At 56.9% G+C, this 24,527-nt stretch overlaps 1 protein-coding gene across 2 annotated transcripts in view; it reads right to left on the reverse strand.

Moving 5' to 3' along the window:
* Positions 1 to 24,527, reverse strand: part of SCUBE1 (signal peptide, CUB domain and EGF like domain containing 1) — a 143,016-nt gene that overhangs the window by 18,955 nt on the left and 99,534 nt on the right. For both annotated transcript variants that reach the window (XM_021668664.2, XM_021668663.2), the window contains 9 exons: positions 22,042 to 22,158; positions 16,134 to 16,256; positions 13,073 to 13,189; positions 11,431 to 11,553; positions 6,412 to 6,531; positions 5,958 to 6,062; positions 4,176 to 4,292; positions 3,445 to 3,582; positions 1,245 to 1,448 (listed from right to left, as the gene is read on the reverse strand). In XM_021668664.2, the coding sequence (XP_021524339.2) occupies positions 1,245 to 1,448; positions 3,445 to 3,582; positions 4,176 to 4,292; positions 5,958 to 6,062; positions 6,412 to 6,531; positions 11,431 to 11,553; positions 13,073 to 13,189; positions 16,134 to 16,256; positions 22,042 to 22,158 (1,164 nt within the window). The remainder of the gene's footprint in view (positions 1 to 1,244; positions 1,449 to 3,444; positions 3,583 to 4,175; positions 4,293 to 5,957; positions 6,063 to 6,411; positions 6,532 to 11,430; positions 11,554 to 13,072; positions 13,190 to 16,133; positions 16,257 to 22,041; positions 22,159 to 24,527) is intronic.

A 24,527-nucleotide genomic window follows, 5' to 3' on the forward strand; every position in this document is an offset into this window, starting at 1 on the left:
CTCTCTCCACTATCTGAGCCAGAGTCCCAGCTTCACCCATCTGGCCCTTCCCCTGCCAACTGTCCCCCTCTTCTCCAACAGCTTCCCCTCCCCGCCCTTGCCCAGTGTCCCCTCTTTACCAGTGGCTTCCCCTGCCCCTCACCACAAGTGTCACCTCTTTACCAGTGGCTTCCCCTGCCCCTCACCACAAAAGCGTCACCTCTTCTCCAACGACTTCCCAGTTTACACCCCTGGCCAACCCTATTCTTTGAGGTTACACCTGTGGCTCCAGCTGCCCATCCCACATCTCCACGTGGATGCCGTGTGAGCGCCTCAAACTGAACATGTGCAGCCTGCACACTCTGTCCCCCAGCCCATTCTTCCTCAAGTTTCCCCAGATCAGAAAGTGATGCCACCTCTGCTCATGTAGCCAAACCCTTGGAGTCATCCTTGAAGTCTGTCTTTCCCTCACCTCCCTCTCCAAAGTGCCGCCCTGGTTCTAGGACCCGCCCTTCGTCTCATGCTAGGCCTCCCCCTCCGTGGCCCACCCCACTCTACTCAGGTTTCCCATAACAGAGTGCTCGAGCCTGTGATCTTGCTTTAAGCACTCCTGCAGTTTCCCGCTGAACTGAGAGTGGCATCTGCTGCCTGCCAGGCCCCCATCGCCTCTGGCCTCACTGTGCCCATGGGCATGTTCACTGGCTTACCGTCCATCTTCCCTACGGGAATGTGAACTCCCCAAGAGCTAGGACTGTCTGGCTAGCTAGCTAGTGCTGCTTCTGCCTGTCCTGCCTCCAGGCTCTCCCACTTGCTTCCCTGCAGCACAGGGCTGCCCTCCTGATCGGCCCTAGGCCTCACGACATCACTGCTCTGTCCTCCAACCCTGACTCAGCCTCCCCAGCTCCTGGAGCCCTGAGGTCTCAGCTCACGTGACTTCTCCTCCTCCGGGAAGCTTCCTTGAACCACATCCCAGACTGGAGAGAGCCTGTTCTGGTCCTCGCGCCCCTCGCGCCCCTGGACCGTGGCCTTGCTGTCCTGTCTGCTCCTCGTCCCTCGTCTTCAGGACTGATCACATGCCTGAGGTCCAGCAAAGAGCTTTGAATGACAGCGATGATGGTGAGGGCTGCAGTCCTTTCCCTGGCAGCCTCTGCCTCTCAGCCCCTCTCCATGTGTCTGTCTCCTCTGCGTGCCCACTGCTGTTTACCCCAGCTCATGTGCAAGGAAGGACAGAGTCAGCATCTGAGTGGCCATGGGTGAGGACTCACCGCATTTGCTGTCCTGTAGCACCTGGCCTGCGCTGCACGTCCCCTGCCCCTCCAGGGCCTTGGCTGGCCTCTGGGCTACCTCGTACTCAGTGCCTGAGACCTGGACATAGAAGTGCTGCCGGCCAATGGTCTTCCGCAGGGTCTTGATGGCAGCCTGCAAGCTCTGTTCTGCTCGCTTCCGCAAGCAGTCCGCTTCACATGTGTCTGTAGGGGCAGGAGAGACAGAACAGGAATCACTGGCAGCCCTGCTAGCAGCTGCCTTCTTAGCCGAGGGCTTCCCTGCACCAGGCCCTGTATTGGGCTCGGACCACCGCAGCACATTCTCATGACAGCCCTGGGGTGAGGGGCCACCATCATGACCATCTGACAGATGAGGAGGCTGCGGATCTGGGAGGCATGGCCTACCCAAGGCCACACGGCAGATCTGAATGCAATCCAGGCATCTGCCAGTGCAACACATCACCCCCCAGGGTACAACCCACAGGGCAGGAACTCCTTTCTTGAGGAGAACAAAGACCCTTGAGGACTGCCACTGTCTGCAGGATAGTGTCCAGCTCGCTGGCTGTGAATCCAAGGCCCTTCGAGGTCCAGCCCCATGCAGCCTTGCCAGCCTCATCCCCCTAAACTCTGACACTCCCTGTGAATTCCAATGTCTAGCCACTCCGCCCTACTCACTGTTGGCCATATTCTCCTCTCTCTGACCTCTGTGCCTTTGCCTATTCTATTCCCTCTGCCTGAATGCCATTCCTTGCCACCTCTTCCACCCAGTGAGCTTTGATTCCAAGCTCTCATTCAAATGGCGCCTCTTCTGGGAAGGCTTCCTGATATGGTTTCGATATTTGTCCCTTTCAAAACTCATGTTGAAATCTGATCCCCGATCATGGAGGTAGGGCCTGGTGGGAGTGTCTGGCTCATGGGGTAGGTCCCTCGTGAATGGCCTGGTGCTGTCCTTGTGGTAGTGAGTTCTCATTGGCTCTACTAGTCCCCATGAGATGTGATTGTTGAAAAGAGGCAGGCACCCCCTCCCCTCTCTCTTGCTCCTTTCCTCTTGCCATGTGACTCTGGCTGCTCTTCACCTTCCTCCAGGAGCAGAAGCAACTTAGGCCCTCACCAGATGCAGACACTGCTGCCGTGTTTCCCGACAGCCTGCAGAGCCACGAGCCAATCAACTCTCTTCCTGATAAATCATCCAGCCTCAGGTGTTCCTTTTAACAACGCAAATAGACTAAGACATTTCCTTCTTTCTTTTTTTTTGGAGATGGAGTCTTGCTCTGTCACCCAGGCTGGAGTGCAGTGGCACAAACTCAGCTCACTGCAACTTCTGCCTCCTGGGTTCAAGCAATTCTCCAGCCTCAGTCTCCTGAGTAGCTGGGATTACAGGTTCCTGGCACCACGCCCCACTAATTTTTGTACTTTCAGTAGAGATGGGGTTTCACCATGTTAGCCAGGCTGGTCTCGAACTCCTGACCTCAATGATCCACCCATCTCAGCCTCTCAGAGTGCTGGGATTATGGGCGTGAGCCACCGAGTTTGGCAAGACTAAGCCATTTCCTGAGCCTTCCCGTGGGGAGAGACCTGGGCTCTATGCATTCATTGCTCTTGTGCCCCCACCACTGAGAGTATCACCTGGCAATGGGTGGTTTGCATGTGCGTCTGCCTCTCTGGCTCAGAGTGTTACCTGGGTGGGGACTTTTCTTTCTGCTGTGCCCAAGCCCACAGCCAGGCCCACACCACACACATCTGCTGACAGATCCCAACTCTTCGCCATGGACGATTCACAGGTTGACGCTCATGTATAGCCAAGAGCAAAGCGCTGCTCTACCACCCAGGCCAGCATGAGAATCCCCCTCTGGAGCTGGGACAGTCCTCGGCTCAGCCATTCTGGGGAGGCTGCACCTATTTGTCCTCCCAGGCCCCAGCAGGAGTGTGGAGTGGCAGAGAGGGGTCATATGACTTCTGTGGTCACCCAGCCCTTCCCTCTCATTGCCTTGGGCTGCCTCTTCTACCCTGGGCTGCAGGTGCTGACCCCTGCCAGCTCCCTTTGCTCGTGGGCTCAGCGCTCTCTCCAGAAGCTGGGCTCCCACCCGAACCACAGCTGTGCTCTGGTGGGAGCTGCTCATGCCTGGCAGGCCCCACCAGCACCCCCAGCCTGTCGTCCTCCTTCGGGCCTGCAGAAGCCCTGAGAGAACCCCTTACCTACCTGAGGCCTCTTCCATCCTGGTCTCGATCTCAAACTCTGCTGTGATGTGGGACAGCTCCTTGGATGGGGACTTGCGGCCACGGCGCTTCTTCTTGGAGGAGTCACACTTGAGGGTCACGAAAGTCACGTGGCAGTGTTCTGGACAAGGAAAGGACCACCGTGGCAAAGGCAGTATGGGGCAGGGAGCAAGGTCCTACCAAGCTCTGCACACAGAGTGCCATGGGCCAGGACCCCCTGTGCCTAACAGTCTGTGGTGTAGATGGAGAAACTGAGGCTGGAGAAGGCCAGGGCCGGCTCAGGGTCTCAGGAGGGGCTGGTGGCTGAGCCAGGTCTCATGCCCGGTCCATCATGCTGCTGCAGGTGGAGGCGCCTCATACATATTCATGAAGGAGGTTGTGCCCCCAGCTCCGGGCCTGCTGAGGGTTTGGCCAGGGCAGACTTGGCCCCGGGCAGAGCCTGTTGCGTGCAGAGAGCTCTGTTTGGTTTGAGCAGGAATATTCATGGGGACAGAGGTAGTGCCTTCCTCTGGGGCCCCTTGGACCAAGTTTGCCCTCTGCTATTCCCCAGGCCTGGAATGTCCTTGGAAACCTCATTCAGTAAAGAGCTGCCAGGTGAGAGAGGCCTCCATCCTTGGCAAGCAGACTTGCTGGACCCTGGGCCCGCGGCTCCCGGGCATCAGGACTTTCCCACAGCCCCCTTGGTGTGGGTTAGCAGCAGGGCGGCCCACTCACCCAGCAGCGGCTGCCTGGTTGTCTCCTTTGCTCGTGCCTGCCTGTGGGGCTGGAGGTGGCACTTGGCATCTCGGATCTTGAAGCGGGCCTTCTGTTTGATGGGGGTGGTGGGGGCATCTGGGGAAAGCCAAAATTCCCCCAGGTGGTGGCCTCTCCTGCAGGCAAGGAGGTGGTAGGGGACGGGGGCTGCCAGGGGACAAGTCCACCTGGAGCTGGGGGTGGGGCCTGGTCTGAGTTCCTGTGCCCCAAAAACTCTCCTGGGGTGGGGAACCCTCTCCTGTCCCATTTATTTCCATGCAAGGCCTAAAACAGGGGAACAGAACACATGGACGTTGGGGTCAAGCTCAAGCCCAGGGGCTGTCCGCCAGAGGTCTTCTGTGGAGGAAAAGGATCCTCCTTCCTCCTCCCCATCACCAAGCCGTGACTGTGCTTTAGAAAAGAGCGTTGAACAGAAGAGAGAGGGGAGCAAGGAAGGGAAGGGGCTTTGAAATACTATAGATTCCCGGACTGCCGATTCCTCGCAAGAGCAAATCATAGCCCTTGGACTAAAGATCCTACCACCACAGGTGCTTAGAATCAAGTCATGTATACACTAAATATGCAGAAATGGGCCGGGCGCGGTGGTTCATGCCTGTAATCCCAACACTTTGGGAGGCCTAGGTAGGTGGATCACTTGAGGTCAGGAGTTCAAGACCAGTCTGACTAAAATGGTGAAACCCTGTCTCTATTAAAAATATGAAAATTAGCCAGGTGTGGTGGTGGATGCCTGTAATCCTAGCTACTCAGGAGGCTGAGGCAGGAGAATTGCTTTAACCCGGGAGGTGGAGTTTGCAGTGAGCTGAGATCACATCACTGAACTCCAGCCTGGGTGACAGAGCGAGACTCTGTTTCAAAATAATAATAATAATGATAATAATAATAATAATGATAATAATAAAGAAACAGCCAGGTGCAGTGGCTCATGCCTGTAATCCCAGAGCTTTGGGAGGCTAAGACAGGTGGATTGCCTGAGGTTAGGAGTTTGAGACCAGTCTGGCCAACAATGGTGAAACCCGGTCACTACAAAAAATACAAAAAAATTATCTGGATGTGGTGGCATGTGCCTGTAATCCCAGCTACTTGGGAGGCTGAGGCAGAGGAACTGCTTGAACCAGGGAGGTGGAGGTTGTAGTGAGCTGAGATCAAGCCACTGCACTCCAGCCTGGGTGACAGAGCAAGATTCCATCTCAAAAAAAAAGAAGCATATAGAAATGTACCTATCAACCAAATGCAACATCTGAATAAGAAAAGCTGCTGAGGACACAGGCCCCAGCTCCTTAGCTGGCAGGAGATGAGGCTGGCTGTGCCATGCTGACCATGCCTGGCGGGTCATCCCACAGGGCTGGGGCTGTGCTGGGCCTCGGGGATTCCTGGCATGCTCTGCCAGGGCAGCTCCGACCCAGGAGAACCTAATGGCCATAGCAGATGTGGCTCGCTCCACCCAAACATTCTGAGATCTGTGCACTCCCAGCATGTTAGGGTCCCTGAACCACTATGGTTGTGACCTCAGAGCCAGAAGGGCCCTCCCACAGTCCCCTGACCCTGGGCTGGGGCTCGGCCTGCAGCCTGCTGGCTTCTAGGTCCTGGGCCTGCCTCACTGCCAGTACCCCAGACCACACTGGGAAGGGCCAAGGGCAAGAAGGTCTTCCCTGAGTGGTGCCCCTTCCTCCCCGACCAGCATGATGCTAGATGCAAAGTCAAGGTCACCCAGTTGCATACAGCATGGACAGACCAAGGGGCTACCTGAGCAGCTGGGCCCGAGGCCAGAGCTGGTGCCGTTGTGTTTCTGCAGCGCCTTGCTCTGCAGCCCTGGAACGCCGCAGCTCAGGACGTAGTTGTTTTCCGAGTCTGCAGAGAGGCCAGGGATGAGATGGGCCTGGGTGTACCTCCCTCCCATGGCCCTCAGATTCTCGGGGCCTCAGAGGGATTGTGGAGTGAGATGAAGATCAGGACAGACTCTTCTGCCAGTTTTTGCTACTCGACCACAGGTAAGTGGCCAGGAGGAAGGAGCCCACTGGATTTACTGAGGACAGTGAGGGCCCAGAAATCCAGACAGCTGCCTTAGGGTCACTCAGTTATCAGAGACCCTCATTCCTAGATCGGGCTCTTTCCTGGAGGACAGCTGGGGGCAATGGTGGGACCCCAGGGAAGAAGACCCCCTGCCACAGCATCCCATCCCAGGGACAGCCTGTGTTACCTGGCACGAAGAGCGTGTGGGCCGGGCAGGAAAGGGAGCAGCTCTCCACACCACCCACTTTGCTGCAGGACAGCTGGGCCCGGGGGGAGGTCTTGGCCCGAGAAAGACACCTGCCTGTCTCTGTGAAGGAAAGACACCTGCCTGTCACGAGAGAGGGGTGAGAGAGGCCAGGGTGGAAGCTTCCTGGAGCCGGGAGGGCCCCTGGGCATGGACCAACGGGGAGTCCCCCGACTCCTCCCTTCCATGTCCAGGCTGGCTCGGTGGGAAGGGGCCTGGAGATGGCAGGTCCAGATCCCCGTGGTTGTGTGGGAATGCTGGACCTAGAGAGCTGGCTTAGTCCCTCCCCCACCTCAGGCTCTAGTCCTGGCTGTGAGAAGGTTCATGTCTCATTCCCACACCAGGAACTCCCTGAGCTCTCCACGGCAGGCGTACATTCCTGCTGGGGAAAGGAACAGCGGTAAATGAACACGGGCTTCCTGGGAGCGACCTGTTTTTGAGGAGCAGCTCATTTTTGTGTTTTGGTGCTTTAGAAGTGTTCATATGCAGAACAGATCTTTTGGGCAATCCATAACAAATCCTGAGTTGGTACTGTTTATTGATGCGACTTATCTTAAAAATGAACAGATCCTATAATTCACATGGAAATTCAAGGAAGTTCAAGAATAGTCAAATCAATCTTGTACATGAAATACAAAGTGGAGGACTCACACTTTCCATTTAAAAAATTGACTAGGGAGCTTCAGTGATCAAGATAGTGGAGTATTAGCATAAGGACACACACAAAGATCAATGGAATAGAACCGAGCGTTCTATTTATAGAAATAAGCCCACACTTCTTCAGTCAACTGACTTTGACGAGGATGTCAAGACAATTCAATGGAAAAAAATGATCTTTTCAGCAAATGATGCTATGACAACTGGATGGCCACATGCAAAAGAATAAAGTTGGGCTCACATTTCACACCGTATTCAGATTACCTCAAAATGGATCCGAGAGCTAATGTAAAAGCTAAAACTATAAAACTCTTAGAAGAAGACATAAGTGTACATCTTTGGGACCTCTGACTAGGCAATGATTTCTTAGAAATGATACCAAAACACAACCAACCAAGAAAAAGAATAGATAAATTGGACTTCATGAAAATTAAAGACTTTTTGTGATTCAAAGGACGCTGTAAAGAAAGCGAAAGATGCTCAGAGCAGAGGCATGAGCTGACAGTCCCAGTGACTCGGGAGGCTGAGGTGGGAGGATCTCTTGAGCCCAGGAGTTCTGGGCTGTAGTGCACTATGCAGATCAGGTGTCCGCACCAAGTTCGGCATCAATAAGGTGACCTCCTGGGAGCGGGGGACCACCAGGTTGCCTAAGGAGGGGTGAACCGGCCCAGATCGGAAATGGAGCAGGTCAAAACTCCCGTGCTGATCAGTAGTGGGATCGCACCTGTGAATAGCCACTGCACTCCAGCCTGGGCAACATAGCGAGACCCCGTCTCTTAAAAAAAATAATAATTGGCTGGGCGCATGGCTCACGCCTGTAATCTCAGCACTTTGGGAGGCCGAGGCGGGTGGACCACGAGGTCAAGAGATCGAGACTATCCTGGCCAACATGGTGAAACCCTGTCTCTACTAAAAATACAAAAAATTAGCTGGGCAGACACGCGCCTATAGTCCCAGATACTTGGGAGGCTGAGGCAGGAGAATTGCTTGAACCTGGGAGGTGGAGGATGCAGTGAGCTGAGGTCACACCACTGCACTCCAGCCTGGTGCCTGGTGACAGAGTGAGACTCTGTGTCAAAAAAAACCAAAACATCATAATAATAATAATTAAAAAAGATTTTTAAAGTGAAGTAAACTTTATATATTAAAAAAAAAATGTCTATGATAGGCAACTCCATAGAGTTGGATTAGGGGACTAGTGGGTGCCAGGGGCTGAAGGGCTTGAGGGACAATGGGCAGTGGCTGCTGTGGACACAGGATTTCTTTCTGGAGAAATGAAAATCCTCTAAAATGTATGTGGCTGCACAACTTCATGAAAAAACTCACTGAAATGGACACTTTTAAGCTGTTTTGCCCAAGACCTTGGAATAAATTCTCTTAGATGTTTGCAACTGGCAATTTCCATACCCTCTCCTTTGTGTATTGTATTCTTTATTCTTCTGGTCACGTTTTCTCACCTTAGGGATTTCAGGTTATACACTTCTGACTTAACCTATCATCTCTTACAAATAACTCCCCTAGATCTAGGTTTTACGAGGGATAACCACTATTCTAATTCCCTCCATCAGCTCTCCCAAGCTATTGCTAGTGTAGATAAGTTGAAAAATGGTCCAAAGCATGTTACCTGAGCCTTACTCATTACGATATTCTTGGCCGGGTGCAGTGGCTCTCGCCTGTAATCACAGCACTTTGAGAGGCCGAGGCTTGTGGATCACCTGAGGTCAGGAGTTCGAGACCAGCCTGGCCAAAGTGGTAAAACCCCGTCTCTACTAAAAATATAAAAATTACTTTGGGAGGCCGAGGCGGGTGGATCACGAGGTCAAGAGATCGAGACCATCCTGGTCAACATGGTGAAACCCTGTCTCTACTAAAAATACAAAAATTAGCTGGGCATGGTAGCGCGTGCCTGTAATCCCAGCTACTCAGGAGGCTGAGGCAGGAGAATTGCCTGAACCCAGGAGGCGGAGGTTGCGGTGAGCCGAGATCGCGCCATTGCACTCCAGCCTGGGTAACAAGAGCGAAACTCCGTCTCAAAAAAATAAAAAATAAAAATAAAATAAAAATTAGCCAGGTGTGGTGGTGGGCGCCTGTAATCCCAGCTACTCGGGAGGCTGAGGCAGGAGGATCACTTGAACCTGGGAGGTGGAGTTTGTAGTAAGCCAAGATGGCGCCATTGCACTCCAGCCTGGGTGACAGAGCATGACTCTAACTCAAGAAAAAAAAATTATAATAGTCTTTTTAGAAAATGCATAAAAAAGGAAAAGGCCCTTGTACTGGGAGAGATGGATTCAGCTATTCTTGCAATGTATCTTTTTATCACACCATCAGCCATGTAATATACCTACAGCTCTACTAAGGTTGATCACACCTCTCTTTTTTTATTTGAGACAGGGTCTCTCTGTCACCCAGGCTGGAGTGCAGTGGTGTGATTTCAGCTTACTATAACCTCCGCCTCCTGGGTTCAAGTGATTCCCCTGCCTCAGTCTCCAGAGTAGCTGGGTCTACAGGCATGTGCCACCATGTCCGGCTAATTTCTGTATTTTTTAGTAGAGATGGGGTTTCGCCACGTTGCCCAGGCTGGTCTCAAACTCCTGAACTCAGATGATCTGCCCACCTCAGCCTCCCAAAGTGCTGGGATTATAGGTGTGAGCCACCGTGCCTGGCCGAATGTTTCTTTCTGAGAAGCCCAATATGTCAGCCTCTTTCTTCTACCACTGAGTTTCCCTGGCCTTTGGAGGCAGGTCTGCATAAAGCTGCTCACCATGGAGCCGTGATTCTAACATCCTCAGTGAGCAACGCTTTCCTGCAGAGATCTGAAGGTACCATATCCTTCCTATGCTTCTAAGACGGACATCCCCTAATGCCGCCTCTGCCACCAGAACAACCCCAAACAAGCTCTTTCCCCAAACTCAATGTGAGAGCGGCAGGTGACTTTGTTCAGTGAGACTCTGCAGCACAGCACAGCAATTCCTTCCATAAGCATGTGATAAACTCGGCATTTTGATTTCAGATATTAAGTGATGGCCTGTATTTGTCAATCTGTTCATTCATCCAACAAATGTTTACTGCGTGTCTATGACTGTCAGGGTCTGTTCCAGGTGCTGGGGCTCCAGCAGTGAATGGGACAGGCCATGAAGACCTGTTCAACCGTGTAAAGCTTACATTCTCGTGAGGACAGACAGAGAGACGGGCAGACAGATAGACAAACCAGCAGGAACCTGGAAAGTGCACGTTACTTCTGGTGGCAGGGAGTGTGATGGCAGGGAAGAAAGCTGGAAGCAAAGCGGGCCTGGATGGGTGCGGAAGTGGCCGAGGCTGCGGCTCTGGGTGGGCAACAGGGCAGGCATCACCCTCGGACCCCCACAGCAAGGGAGGAGTGAGGAGTGCTGTGGGAGAGCTCTCCAGGCCAAGAGGAGGGCATAGCCTCAGGCCGAGGGCAGCTGGAGGCCTGTGAGGTCATTGAGGCTGGCGTGAAGTGAGCCGGGGGACAGTATAGGGCAATCCCGCCAGGTGGCAGCAGCCTGTGGGCCATTCCAAGCACTGTGGCCTTGATTCAGAGTCAAAGGAGGAATTGGGGAGGGGGGTGGTTTCTGAGCTGAGAGGGATGTTCTAACTTAAATGTAAAAGGCTCACTTGGCTGCCCTGGGGATGTTGGAGTGTGGCAGGGCAAGGACCTGGAGCGGAGGTTCCAGGAGGGCAGATCCATAGCCCCAGCACCCAGACAGGGCCCCGTGTGCAGGGAACCAGGGAACGCAGGGGCCCCTCCAGAACTCAGCCTCGGGGTACCCACTGCTGGGGGCTCACCTGCAGAGGGTGGACAGACCTTGGGCTTTCTAGGAGGCAGTGCCACATCCCCACAGCTGTGCCCCACTGAGGCTACTGCACCCCGATAACCACTCCTTCTCCCCCTCAGCTTCCTCAGCAGGACAAGGGGAAGCTTTGAGAGGAGAGGTCTCCACACCCACTCCCTCTAAGCTTCCAGCCTCACGGAGACATCCACAGGGTGCCTCACCCCACGGCTGGGGCTGCACGTGGACCCCCAGATCTCTGTACCCTCCTCCGCACTGCAGGCCCCTGTTGCTGTGTCTCTGGCTGACACTCGCATGCTCTGCCACCTGGGACCCTCCTCTCCTGCAAGTCCTCATTCCCATCAGCCATAGCCCAGCAGCAGAGAACCTCTGCCTGGGAACGCAGGGCCTAGAGGAAAGGGAGGGGCTGCCCGCTCACCCCCACCTCGGAAAAGCTGCTGCCCCTCCCATCCAAGCCCGGGTGCAGGGGAGGAGCCAGCGCAGGGAGGCCACCTACCCATGCAGTCCTTCCGGTTCCAGTGCAGCCGCCTCCCCGGGGGACAGAAGCACTCGTAGCTGCCCTTGGTATTGACACAGCCCTGGCCACAGCTCCCGTTGTCCATGCTGCACTCGTCCACATCTGGAAGCACAGTGGGCGTAAGGGCAGGGGGGCGGCTGGCAGGGGAAGGGACCACCTGGGGCAAGAGGGTCGAGAATCTCCTGACCCCACTGAGTCGGACAGCTTCGCGGGATGCAGAGGAGCAGGGCACACAGCACATGTGCACACACGTGTGGGTGTATAACGCTCCTCACTGACCCCAGCGTCCCTTCCCCCAGGAACCACGGTTGTTTTCTGAGCTCAAGCAGCTGCACTGAGGCTGGGAGGCAGAGACGGTGGCACACAGTCAAAGTGCCAACCCAGTCAGGTTTTGTGGCTCAGGGAAGGCGCACTGCTCCAGGGACCGTGAGACTGATTTTACCATGGGACTCGGGACAGCCCTTTTCTAGTCCCAGGTCCCTCCAGTACAGCAGACACCAGGGTGAACTAAGTCACCGCTAAGGCTCTTCCGACCCTGACCAAAAGCTGGGAGGAAGCTGGGAAAGCGGGGCTGGCCACATTCTGTTAGTTCTTGAGCTGCCTGCACTCGGCAGGCCCAGGGGAGGGTGCGTCTTTCCAGAAGAATCTGTAGCCCACTCCAGAAGCCCAAGCAGCAGCCGTGTCCTCATCACACTCCTGCCTGGCGTCGGGACTGTGGCTACCCCCAGTCACAGAACAGGAAGAGACGCGGGGACCATCCTTGGCTTCCCAATCTTCACCCACCATGCCCATATAACACCAAGTCCCAGCAGCCTGCCTCTGGCTCCTAAATACATCTAGAACGCTCCTCTTCGTTCCGTCTGCCCACCCCGCCGCAGCTACAGCAGCGCGCGCTCCCATGCCTGGAGCTGTCTTCCCACGGGTACCCTGGATTCCACTCTCCTGTCCATGTGGCCACTGGGGCATCTAGTTCCATGAACTTGACCATATCACACCCCTGCTTAAACCCTCCATGGGCTTCTTGTCTGACTGGGAATAAACCCGCAAGTCCCCTGTGGGCTCACGGAGCCTGCATCGTGGGGTGGCGCACCCCCACCGCCGTCTGCTTCTTCCTCGGAGCTCCCTCCTCCTGTGGGCTCCAGCCCTGCGGCTGCCTCTAGGTCCTTCTGCCCATTGTCTTCTCATGCAGACCCCTCTGGAGTGCCTCCCCACCTCCTCCAAAAACTTCCCCTTGAGGATCCTGAATGGCCCCTGTACTCTGCCCTTCTCTGCTGTGAGCCTCTCCCCTGGAACGAGCTGTCTGCAGGATTTCCACGTATTGGCCGCCCCCGCTCCTGGCCCAGGTTCTCTAGTAAATGTGGTTTCCAAGCCTGTACCCATCTGGCCAAGGCCTAGCACCAGCAGAGACCTGCCACCCATCTCTGACCGTCCCCTGCTCCCCCGACCCCCACCCCTGCCCCACTTGCCCTTGGCTGAGCCCCTCTGCCCAGCAGTCCCCATCCTTAGGCCCCGGGCCCCCCAGGGTTGAAGGCAGGGTTGGGATGTGGGGTGCAGTGTAGGTGGCCATGCGGCCGGGCGCGTGCCTCGGGGGGGAGGTGGCCCTGGCGGGCAGGCTGCAGACCTCCGCAGTGGGTCGTCCCGTAGAGGATGTAGCCGCGGTGACACAGGCACTGGAAGCTGCCCGGGGAGTTGGTGCAGACGTGGTCACAGGTCCGCTCGAAGGAGCACTCATCGATATCTGCGTGGCCACAGGGAGACAAAGTTGGGGGAGGAGTTTGAGGGAGAGGTGGGTGGGCACGGCCTGTCACTCTCAGCCACTCAAGGCACATCCGTGGACACAGTCCCGGGGCCGAGGCGCAGCACAGCACCAGCCCACGGGACGGGAGGCTCCCTGCTGCTGCTCTGACTTCCAACTGGCCTCCACTAGCCTCCGGTTTCTGGGTTAGTAGCCACCTCACATCTTTTCTGGAGGTGAGCAGGGCAGAAACATTGTGAATGGAAGGGATGATGATCAGTCTCTGCCATTTCACTATCTCACAGTCAACTCTGATCAGTAGAAGGAGAGAGTCATTTAATCCATACCTGCAGGAAACTGACTGCAGTTGGCCCCAGGGCCCCGAGGAGGCAGCTGACCTGGGACATAAACCTAGGCCTCTTGGATGCTGACCAAAGCATGTTTCCCCATCACCCCACGAAGTTTCTTGAGAAAATAAGGGAAACAGTACAAGTCAAAAAAGGAGAAGAGGAGATATGCTACCCATAAAGGTTAAAAAGGGAGCTGCGACAGTAAATGAAAGGTGATGATGAGCTTCCTGGCAGCCAAGTTAAAAAGGGAAAGAGGGAAGGTCACGGGGTGTTTGTTCCTGGAAAGGAAAAAATGACCCACCATGTTGACTGGAGACAAAGCTGTCCTGACCATAAATTCTGAGAAAAATGGCTTTAATGGGAGAGTTGATGGGTACCCCTGAAGGCAAAACAGACACCAACCTGCCCCTCCTTGGGCATAGCAGTTAAGAGTTCAGTCTTTGAAAATGTTAGCTCATGTAATTTCACACAGATTTGTAATATATGCATGTTTATAAAAACACTAACAGCTGGGTGCGGTGGCTCACGCCTGTAATCCCAGCACTTTGGGAGGCCGAGGCAGGTGGATCACAAGGTCAGGAGATCGAGACCATCCTGGCCAACATGGTGAAACTTCATCTCTACTAAAAATACAAAAATTAGCAAGGCGTGGTAGTTCGTGCCCATATTCCCAGCTACATGGGAGGCTGAGGCAGGAGACTCGCTTGAACCCAGGAGGGGGAGGTTACAGTGAGCTGAGATGGTGCCACTGCACTCCAGCCTGGCTCTCTTGCCTCTCTCTGGCAAGAGAGCCAGGCTGGAGTGCAGTGTTTTTTCTGAGACTCCGCCTCAGGAAAACAAGACAACAAAAAACACCCAAAAACACTAAACAAGGAAGAAATTGTGCGTGGGTGCTCAAAGGCGAGTGTGCTTCCTCCCAGAGAGGAACTGGGACCTCCCAGTGCTCGTGGCACCTGGGCTAGAATCTGAAGGATGGGACCAGCCTGGAATGAGTGAATGAGTAGGAAGGGTACTCCAGTGAATGGAGGAAGGGTACTCCAGGCAGCAGCTAGGAGGTGGGAGCATGGGGCACCCAGGACGCACCTGTTCCCTTGGGCCCAGCCCCATCTGAACTCCCCTCCTCTCCTAGGAGCCTGCAGAAGCCCAGGAGGGGAAGGGGCACTGACTCCAATGGGCCCGAGGGCTGCCCAGGCATGGCAGGGGCTCACCCTGACAGGTCTGCTTGTGTGGAGCCCAAGGGGGACTGGCGAGGTGTCTGGGGTCCCCTGAGTGCCAAGCAAAGGAGCATGGACCCCTCCCTGCTAGACCTGTGGAGCCCAGAGCCCAAGGCCTCAGAGAGATGAGCCTGGAAGGGGGTGGGAAAAGGAAGGTGGGGTGGGACAGGTGAGGACAGGGCCTCACAGCGATCTCATCTCCTCCTCGACAGCCCCTGCCTCCCTCAGCGGCAGCTGGGGTGCAAAGTCAAGGGCTCTCCTCAGCCCTCTACAGAACTTGGCAAGGCCAACAGAGAAACAAAGTCAAAGTCAGAGGAACCCTGACGGGGCCTGGACAGACACTGTGCTCCTAACCAGCTCTCAGGCCCCAAGGAGAAGACAGGGCCAGGGTGCCCGGCCAGGGACGAAGAGGCCAAGCCTGGGGAGGGAGCGGCTGGCCCCAGGCACGCGGTGATTCTGAGGCTGGCCGGCCCTGGCCTCACTCCTGCCAGCTCCTGCTCTCACTTTCCTCAGGGGCCCTTCGGGACCACAGCCTTCGCTCCTCAGGGCCCCATGCTGCCCCGTGGCAGCCCCTGAGTGGCACTGACAGGCAGAAGCACAGCCTGGTGTCCAGATGAGGCCACATGCCGCCCGCTACTGCCGGTACCCCGCAGGCACAGAACAACCCGATCGCAGCTGGGCAATCGTCGGGGAAAGAGCCCCTGCCTTGCCACGTGGGCGCCCCCCACTCGAGCTTTCTCCCAATGTGGGTCTCACAGGGCATCCGTCTCCTTCCTTATGGCCTCATCTGGCCCCACCAAGTTCCCTGTGTTCCCCGAAACCTCCTCAGGCCACAGTGCCATCTCCTGGGTGGCTTTAGCTCCCTCCCTCCTCCTGGAAAATTCCTATTCAGCCCTCAAGCATCTCACCAACACACTCTCCCCCGTAACCTTCCCTGACCCCACTCTGCATTGCCCAGCCTCTGGGGTCCTGCTGCATCCTGGATCCCACTAGACTTGTCCTGGGCCGGGATTCTTGGCTTCCGCCAGACCCTTCTTTATCATCCTTGCTCCCAGCAGGTGCCCAGACCCTGACGATTATTCCAGAGCGCCTGCCTGCAATGTGCAGCGCCTTCCAACAGATGGCAGCATCCCACCTCTGAAGCCAGAGGGGTTCGTCATAGGGAGGCCCGTGGGCCACCTGGGAGGGGAGGGGCGGGGTGAGCTGATGATCTCGGCCACCCACCTGTGCTGAAACCTTCCCAGGCCTCAGTTTCCCATCAACAAAAGGAACAGATTGGACTGATGGCCCCTAGAGTCATAAAGGACCCCATTCCCTCAGGCCAAGACCCATCAGCACTCCCCATCCCTCCTAGGAGCCCAGGAGGGTGCGGCAGGGGCTCACCCTGGCAGGTGCGCTCGTCTGTGAGCAGCTTGTAGCCCTTCCGGCAGCTGCACTCGAAGCTGCCCACGGTGTTGCGGCAGAAGTGGTCGCAGCCCCCGTTGTTGACCAGGCACTCGTTGACGTCTGTGGGAGCCAAGCGGGAGGGAGGGGTGAGCCAGGAGAATGAGCTTGTGTGACCAGCAGGGGGACGACACTGCCCTGACTTGCCCAGTGCCCACTGCCCACTGCCCAGGCTGGCTGCTGGCTCCCCAGCTGGACAGAGGAGTGGGGGCCCTATCTCGCAGGGGCTGGGGCGGGGGCTGGGTTTTACTGTGAAGGTCCAGCTCCCCAAGCTTCTCTGCTTCCCCTGAGACCTGGCGAGCCTGGCACGCGTGACATGGAGTAGAGAGGAACTGATGGCTGCTGTGCCCAGCAAGAAAGTAGGATGATAACTCTCCCACGTCCTCTCATCTGTGCGTTCAGGGAGGCCGCCTGGCCATCAGGGAGGCTGGAGCAGGCAGGCACCACCTCTGGTGACCTCAGCAACCCCTGAACCCCTGAGTCTTGGCCTCCTGTCCACAGAGCAAGGACAGGAAGTGCACCTACTCTGAAGGACATCACGAGGACGAGGTGAAACAACATTCCCGCGGTGACGGTGCTTGGTCAGCGCTCAAGATGCTTTTTGCAAAAAGCCTGTGTTTTTGCCTCTGTTTGAGGAGTAACTGAGGCCTAGAGAGGGAGAGTACCTGCTTCAAGAGGCTTCAGAAGGTAAGTGGGGAGCTGGGCTGTGCGGCGGGGCGGCGCTCCCCCTTTCCCAGCCTGGTTCCCCGCCTGTTTGTTGGAGCTGCTGCTTTGCTTAGCAGCGAATGAGCTGTAGTTTGCTCTGAAGGTCACCCGGCCCAATCCATGTAGGGGCCTCTTCTCCAAGGGACACAGTCTCAGCTGCTCCCAAATTCCTCTTGGCTCGCCACCTCCAGCCCCCACCCCTTCTAGACCCTCTCTAGCAGAGTAACAGAAATAAGGGGTTTTGTTTCTATACTCCAGGGTGGCTCACAAAAATCCTCAGGGCCGGCTTTCAGGACGGTGGTCTCACCCTGACTTGGAGGAGCAAAAAGGAAGCCGTGGAAGAGGCCCGTCCAGGGAGGACAAGGGGAGGAGCAGCTCCCTGTGGGTCACTGCCCCCCACTCAGCAGACCTGCCAGATGCACGTTCCAGTATCTGCAGAGCCTGTCCTGGGCGTGGTTGCTGGGCCTGTGCCCGAGGGCCCCGTCCTGTGTAGCTGGCACTGCCTCGTGTGAAAGGTAAGCCTGCCCCCACTTTCCAGACGAGACACGGAGCCCTGTAGAGGCAACGTGTTCCTGGCACTGCGACTCTGACCTCAGGCCAGCCCATGTTGCTCTCACTTTTTTTCCCTCAATCCAAACAGGCGGGACTCGATACCTGTCCAAAGTCCTCAATCAGTGTTCCCAGGGAATGTTCCCCGCCGATGACAACACAAGGACATTAGAGGTCAAGTCTCTGGTCAAGGACATTAGAGGAGTGTGGGGATGAGATGCCCACGTGGCTCTCAGAGCCTTGGGGAGGGACATGCCAGGCACTTTCTGGTAACATATCACGTGACCTTCAAAACAACCCAGAGAGCAGGGCTCCCATTTTACAGATGAGGTCACATGCAGGAGCTGGGTCTCAGCCAGCACCATCTGAACCCAAAGACGGGCCTTCTGCAGCCACCAGAGTAAGAGATGCTAAGCTCAGCTGCGCCTGGTCCGGGGCAGACACTTGGACACCTCTCTCATTCCCTTCCCCTCCAATCCCGGGATTACAGGCAGGTGGGGGAACTGCTAGCTAGAAGCCTCAGGTAGGAGAACAGAGGCCCACCTTGGCTCTGCCTCAGTTGGCTGTGTGATGTCGGGCAGGGAAAGGCACTTCTCTGAGCCTCGGGGTTCCATCTGCTAACCAGGCTGCTAAATGGTGCCTCTCCTAGCATTGCCTCTCCCAGCATCCTTAGCGAACTGAAGTGAGCTAAGGCTGCCGAGTAGACAGGGACGGCACATGATCATTCTCGCCACTCCTGCCTCCTCAGTAGAGCCTCGGGCCTTCCAGAACCCCCAGCCCCATCCCCTGCCCCATCTGGGCCTGTCTGCTAAGAGGCTGTCATAGCAACCAGACAGGCAGAGGGAGGCATGTTTGCCTGAGGCCCAGGCTGGTGTAGCTGGCTGCCTGGGGGTCAGGGTGGAGGGAAGCCTCCTCCTCACACTACCTCAGGATGTAGTGAAGGGGGTGCTGGGCTCACGGGGCCCCTGGAGCTCTGTTTAGATGAGTCCCGGGGGTGCAGCTTCTGTGCCTCTTTCCATAAGGGGGTGCTGGGCTCATGGGGCCCCTGGGCCTCCGTTATGATGAGCCCCTGGGGTGCCGCTCCTCCGCCTCTCTCCCCTTCCACTCCTGCCTGGGTTCCCACCCCACTGCCCCAGCAGGCAGCCAGCACCACCTTCCACACACACATCTGGCTGAGTCCCTGCTTGCCGGCCAGCATCTGAGGCCCCTGAGTCTGCTAAGATGTGGGCCCTGGCTCTGCAGAGGCTCCCAGCGCGTCCCTTCCAGCCCAGCCAGACTGCCTTGCCTCTTCTCTCCTGCCTGCTCGGCTCCTGCCCTGGCAGCCTGGACTCCAGTGACCGCATGCAGTACAGCCGCAGTCCCCTCTCACCTGCTGACCTCAGCCTGGGAAAAATGGCCTTTCCAGAAAGCCTTTCCCAGTGTTCTTTCCAGAGCCAGCAGCTCCCTCTTCATGGGACCTGCCTCTGGGGGCATGAGAGGGCCCTGGGACACAGACTTGGGGTTTCTGCTCCTGTTTGTCGCCCCAGCGCCCAGCATGAGTGAGTGTCTGGGAACACTTACTGAAAGAATGAATGGGTCAGGGTGGCCCCAGACAATGGAGGGGTCTGAGGGCTGAGGGAGGGGAGGGGCCTTGGGCCACCGAGTGGACTATTTGGGTGCAGCACCCAGGGTTGGAGCTTGAGTGTGTATGCACGGGGCAGGGCGATGGGGTGAGCTACAGGGACGCGTGGGACCCTGGTTCTGGCTTCCTCCTGCCCATCTCATGTGGGGGCCACGTAGGGGAGGGCTCTGGGGTGGAAGCACAGGGAGAGCACAGGGTCATGTGGTGGCACCATCCTGGAGTACCCAGAAGGGAGGGCCAGCTGCTGGCCGGGGCTGGCCAGGTGGTGGGCACTCGAGGGCACCACTTGGGTAAAAGCCCTGGCCATGGCCTGCCTGGCCCAGGGCACTGCTGAGGGAGGACAGGAAACAGGTGGTAGGTGGGGGTTCTCCCAGACGTTCTGGAAGATGTTAGGAAGAGGGGCTGGTGTTCCCGAGGGAAGTGCAGGCTCCAGCTGCACTTTCGGGCTCCCTGAGGTGGTCCTGGGGGCAGCTCTGGGCCAGTCCCTGGGCACTTAAATGTGGGCATCTATGGACATGTCTAGTCTCTGCCTTCTCCATGTCTGCTGCCAGTCCTGCCTTGGCACTGCCACCTTGAGCCTGAGTGACAGGAGCTGTGCCTGGCCGCTCTTCCAGACTTGACCATGACCCCGCCGTGGCCAGTGATCAGTTCAAAATGCAAACCTGGCACCAGTCTCCCCTGCCTGGTGCTGACTGGGACCTGGCCAGGCTTTTAGGGTGGCCCCCGGCCTAGCGTCATCTGGCCCGCTTCCTTTGCATCCTTCCCAATCCCAGGTCCTTGAACCCACGGGCCTCTGGTAACAGTCACAGTGCTGGAAATGCTTCCCTGCCCCCACCATCACTTGATAAACGCCCTTTCCCCTCAGCCCTCCCTGCCCCCACGCCCCCACCTCCTGCCACACTGAACTTCTCTATCCCACACCAAGCCATCTGTAATATTCAATGATCTTAGTGATTTTACAAATGAAAACCTGTCTTCTGCGCTCAGTAGAGGACCCCTACAGGCGGAAACCGTCTCTTTTATTCATCCGGTCTCACCGGAACCAGAAAACACACCTGTCCCGTGAGTGAGTGAGATGACCTCTGACCTCGGCCAGCGGGAGACAAGGCCCTAGGGCTCTGAGTGCGGCCACAGGCCCAGGGCCGGGCATCCATAGAGGGGGTTTGGCCAAAGGGCCGAGTGGGGTAGTCCTGATGAAAGGGCCCCGACTGTTTCAAGAGCAAAGGAAAGGTCGTGGGGGTGGGGTTCGGGGTGGCCTTGGGGCTATGGACAGCACTCCTTAGCACCACCCTACCTCAGAGCCACAATCAGAGTGACAGGAAACTAGTGTCCCTTGGGCCACCGAGGGATGGGCAGGGCAGCGGTGGCAGTCCCGTGCCAATAGCTCTCTCTTGAGCCACATGCCCGCCCAGGCCCCGCTCTGGCCCAGACAGGGTGGCTCCTGGCCTCCAGACCCCATTCCAGCAGCCCTGGCCTTGCCCAAGGAATTAAGGTCTGCCTGGCCCTCTGGCCCTCTGAAGGCAAATGCTGGCAGGCTGTGCCACCGCCAGGCTGTGAAGATGGCCAGATCTGCACAGACCTGGGGCTTCCTCGGCCAGTCACTCCTGGCACTGAGTCATGTGGCAAGGACCCAGACGCCACCCACCTGCCCACTTGCCTGCCAGGAACGCACCAAGGCTATTAACAGGCCGCGCGGCGGCCACAGGAGGGCTTTATTTTCAAATAAACAGGCGGAAGCACTGTTATTTCTGTCAATAGTTCACTGGGTTCTTCTCAGCAAGTTGGCAGGAAGAAGTCTTACACTGTACAAAAATACATTTATTTTTATGGGCTTTAAAAAAGCCTGCCTGGGGCTGTTTTAGGTCACCCTAACCTCCACTTTCAACACTTTCCCCGACTGGACCTTGGAAGTGCCAGTTCCTCTCCCCTCCACGCCCTGCTCTCTAGGCTCTCCCTTCCTGGCAAAGAGCTGGGGGGCAGCCCAGAGCTGGGGGGATTTGGAGGGTGGTCTGGAGCCATGCCGGGAGCAGGGAGTGGTTGCCGCTCACCCTTCTGCACAGGGGGCTCTGGCACTGAGGTCCGACAGCCTGCCCCAGTCCCACAGCTTCTCAGGGCTCTGTCCGACCTTTGGGGTAGCTGGACCTCCTGGGCTGCAGGGCTGGTCTGTTCCTTCCTTCCCCAGTGCCTATCTCGAGAGTGCAGCCAGCTCTCCTCTCCCAGTTCCCCAGCTTGCCTGTTTCCCGAGAGGCCGCTCAACCCAGGAGGCACTCAGGAAGTCTTTGTGCGGTGACTCAGGACGAGTGGGAAGACACACCTCTGCCTCCCTCCCTGCCAGCTGCCGGCAGCCCAGCCCTGTCCCTCCTTCTTTCAGCTGCATCCCTCCCAGGTCCTCCCGACTCCTTTTCTAATGGCAGGCAGAAGTCCCGAGTCCTTACTTTTTCAGATGGGATCCCCCCAGCCTCGCTCCTCTAGTAGTGACACACGGTGTCCTTATTTTTCCTGGCCTGAGTAGACCTGCATGTCCCAAATGGCCCTGCACCAGACCGTCCCCACCAACTCTGCCAGACCCACTGCAATCAAAAGTCAAGGGGTTCAGAAACGCGCCACATTCCACCCGCCTCGGGAAGCCACACTATCACTGAGGGCCCAGGACGCCCCACAGGAGAGACGCTGGCTTAACTGTTCAACCCAGTGTGCAGCCACATTCTCTGACATCAGTGTCTTTTTGGCCCAGGAACTGCAGATGTGCCATGGGACCCCTGTTCTCTCGAACTTTGCTGGGGACCCCGCTGATGGCCGGCCCTCCCTCTTCCTGGCCTCTCCAACAGCAATGAAAATGATTTCTGCACGTCCTTTCCCACAGCCACACATGGCCTCCATCCAGCCCAGCCCTGGGCCCAGCTGTGCAAGCACACGGAAGCCCTTGGCCAGGCCAGTACAGGCAGGGGCGCCCACACGGCTCCACATGCTGACCTTTGCACGTCTTCCCGTCCGGCTGCAGCGTGAATCCAACGGGGCAGCTACATCGCACGCCAGTGGCCGTGTCCTTGCAAGTCCGGTCGCAGCCTCCGTTATTGACCGCACACGTCTCTGTGGAGGGAAAGAGACAGAGACCTCAGTCTCCTTGGGCAGAAGCCACCGCCTTTCTCTTCTTCTATGAGACAGGAGACCTAGGTTCAAGCTCTGGCTCTGATATACCCTCTGGCTGTGGGGCTCTAGGGAAGCTGCGTGGCCTCTCTGAGGCTCAAGCTCCCCATCTGTGAAATGGGTGAATGACACCATTCCTGTGGGTCATGTGATGAGGATGGGTACACTGTCTGCAAACCGCAGAGGCTATGCTAATGTAGCGGCTGCTGCTAACAGGGTCAAAATTACTATCTGGGTCCAGACTGGGCTGGCTGTATTTAACTGCCCAGGGCCAGACTCCTAAAACTTTGACCTTCCTGGACTCAGACTCCAAGTCCAGGGTAGAGGTTACTTGGAGGCAACAGTGGCCCCCAAATGCATCTCAGTACGGAGTGGCTTGTGGCCCGGGCCAGGGAGCCGAGGTGGAGGTTCTCGGGGCCCGCACGCCATCCATCACTGTGATGAGGCTTTCAGCCCAACATCTGTTCTCAGTGAATGATATGACAAAGGCATCTGGTTTTTGTCCACTTGAAGCTTGCCTAGTGCTTTTTTTTTTTTTTTTTTTGCAAAATTCAAAGGGGCTAGAGTGGCTCGGGGCATAACAGAGGTCACCGAAGCCGTTGTGCCGTGAGAGTGATCCTCCCCAGGCCTGGAGAAGGGGCTGCCAGAGCTGGCGCACCAGGGTGCCGGGGGCTCGTCTAGGCCTCTGATCTCTGCCACCTGGGTTTCTTTCCGAGCATCTGGCAGGCTTTTAACTTGTGGAAACTGTGGCTGTGTGGGCTTCCCTCTCCGCTTCGCTGCTAGGAGGCGGAGAACCAGTGGGCGCCCATCTCTCAGAATCTGGATTCCCCTGCCTGCCTTCGCCAGCGTCACCTGGACTCCTGGCCCTGGTGTGTTTTCTCCCTGAAGGGTGTCCCTAATGGGTTTCCTCTGTTCCTGTGCTGTGGGGTCTGCGTTTCTGCAGGCTGGGGGGAATAAATGAACATATACCCTCAGCTGTCAGGACTCCCTGTGGCTAATTAAATCAAATGCATGGTGCCTTTCCTTTGAACTTCACCTTGTGTGCAGGGGGAGAAGGAAACCTCACGTTCCCTGTGTGCGTGCATGTGAGTGAGTGTGCATCTGAGATTCTGCAGGGCTGCAGTGGTGAGCGTCCCCCTCATGCTCACGGCTGAGCCATCGCCATCGCAGGGTGAGCTGTGGCTCCCAGTGGAAGGAGCTGAGGCTCCTGTGTGTCTCCTCAAATCCTGGACCTCAGCTGGGCATGGGCGGTTTTTGTGAACCAGTCTTTTGCCCTCCCACCTCCTGCCACGGCAGTGTGCTGGTTCCAAGGCTCGGATGACTCCTTCCTGTTCATCCTTCAAGGCCTGGTTTGGAGCCCAGCTCCAAAGGAGCCCCTGAAGCTCCAGACAGGCAGTGAAGGTGGCAGGCCAGTGACAGAGTCCTGGCTCTGTCACTCACAGAGCGACCCAGGCAGCCACCGCTTGTGGCTGTACCTCAGCACCCACACCTGGAAGTGACGAGCCTTCTCCTCCAAGGCAGAGGTGAGGGTCAAATCAACCGGCTTACAAGCGCCTGGCTTGGGTCCTGGCACACAGGAGTTGCCCGATAGATGTTAGTTTCCTCCCTGGGCTGACAACCAGAGAGGGAACTCCTGCCTCCCACCCCCGAATCAAGGAGCCAACGGGCTCCCCCTCCTGCTTTCTCAGCTTTTCCTGTGGGAGAGCCTCTCTGGAAAGGCGGGCAGAGAAGATGTCTGTTTTCCAGGTGGAGGTAATTAAGGCTCAGGCCTTGGAGAAATGGGGGAACATAGTGGGTGAGAGGGTCGGGGGAGACAGGTGCTGAAAACTCGGGGCTGGGGCACTGGGTCTCTGCAGAGGTGGAGGTGGAGGTGGAGGTGAGGTGTGGTGCAGGTGCTGGGGGCTGTGACTCTGAGAAACAGATTCGGCCAAACAGACTCCAAGAATCCCAGAGGTCCTTCTCTTCCCTAAAGCCCCTAATGGGACATGGAAGCTCCACCTCAAAGGTCACCCGATCTCTAGACCAGGCAGCTTGAGTCTTCCTGAGCTGCCTCCGTCCATGGAGGCAAACACTAGGCTTTGAACACAGGCTCTTAGACCCTTAGGGGCTATTCTTGGGTGCTGACTATCCTGCTCCACAGCATGGGCCACATGGTCACCAGGGGCCAGGCCCTGCTCCGCCTCCCACGCTCCTGCTCCCCCAGCCCCCACTGCGGCTCCTGTGCCATCCACTTCCCCGAAGAGGACATGGTACAGAACATCAGGAACCGGAGGGAGCCTGCTTCTTCTGAGTCTAACCCCCTGGGCTCCTTG

This window comes from Aotus nancymaae, unplaced genomic scaffold, assembly GCF_030222135.1.
Source record: "Aotus nancymaae isolate 86718 unplaced genomic scaffold, 86718_ANA_hifiasm-v0.15.2.pri h1tg000076l, whole genome shotgun sequence".
NCBI classification, from domain to species: Eukaryota; Metazoa; Chordata; class Mammalia; order Primates; family Aotidae; genus Aotus; species Aotus nancymaae.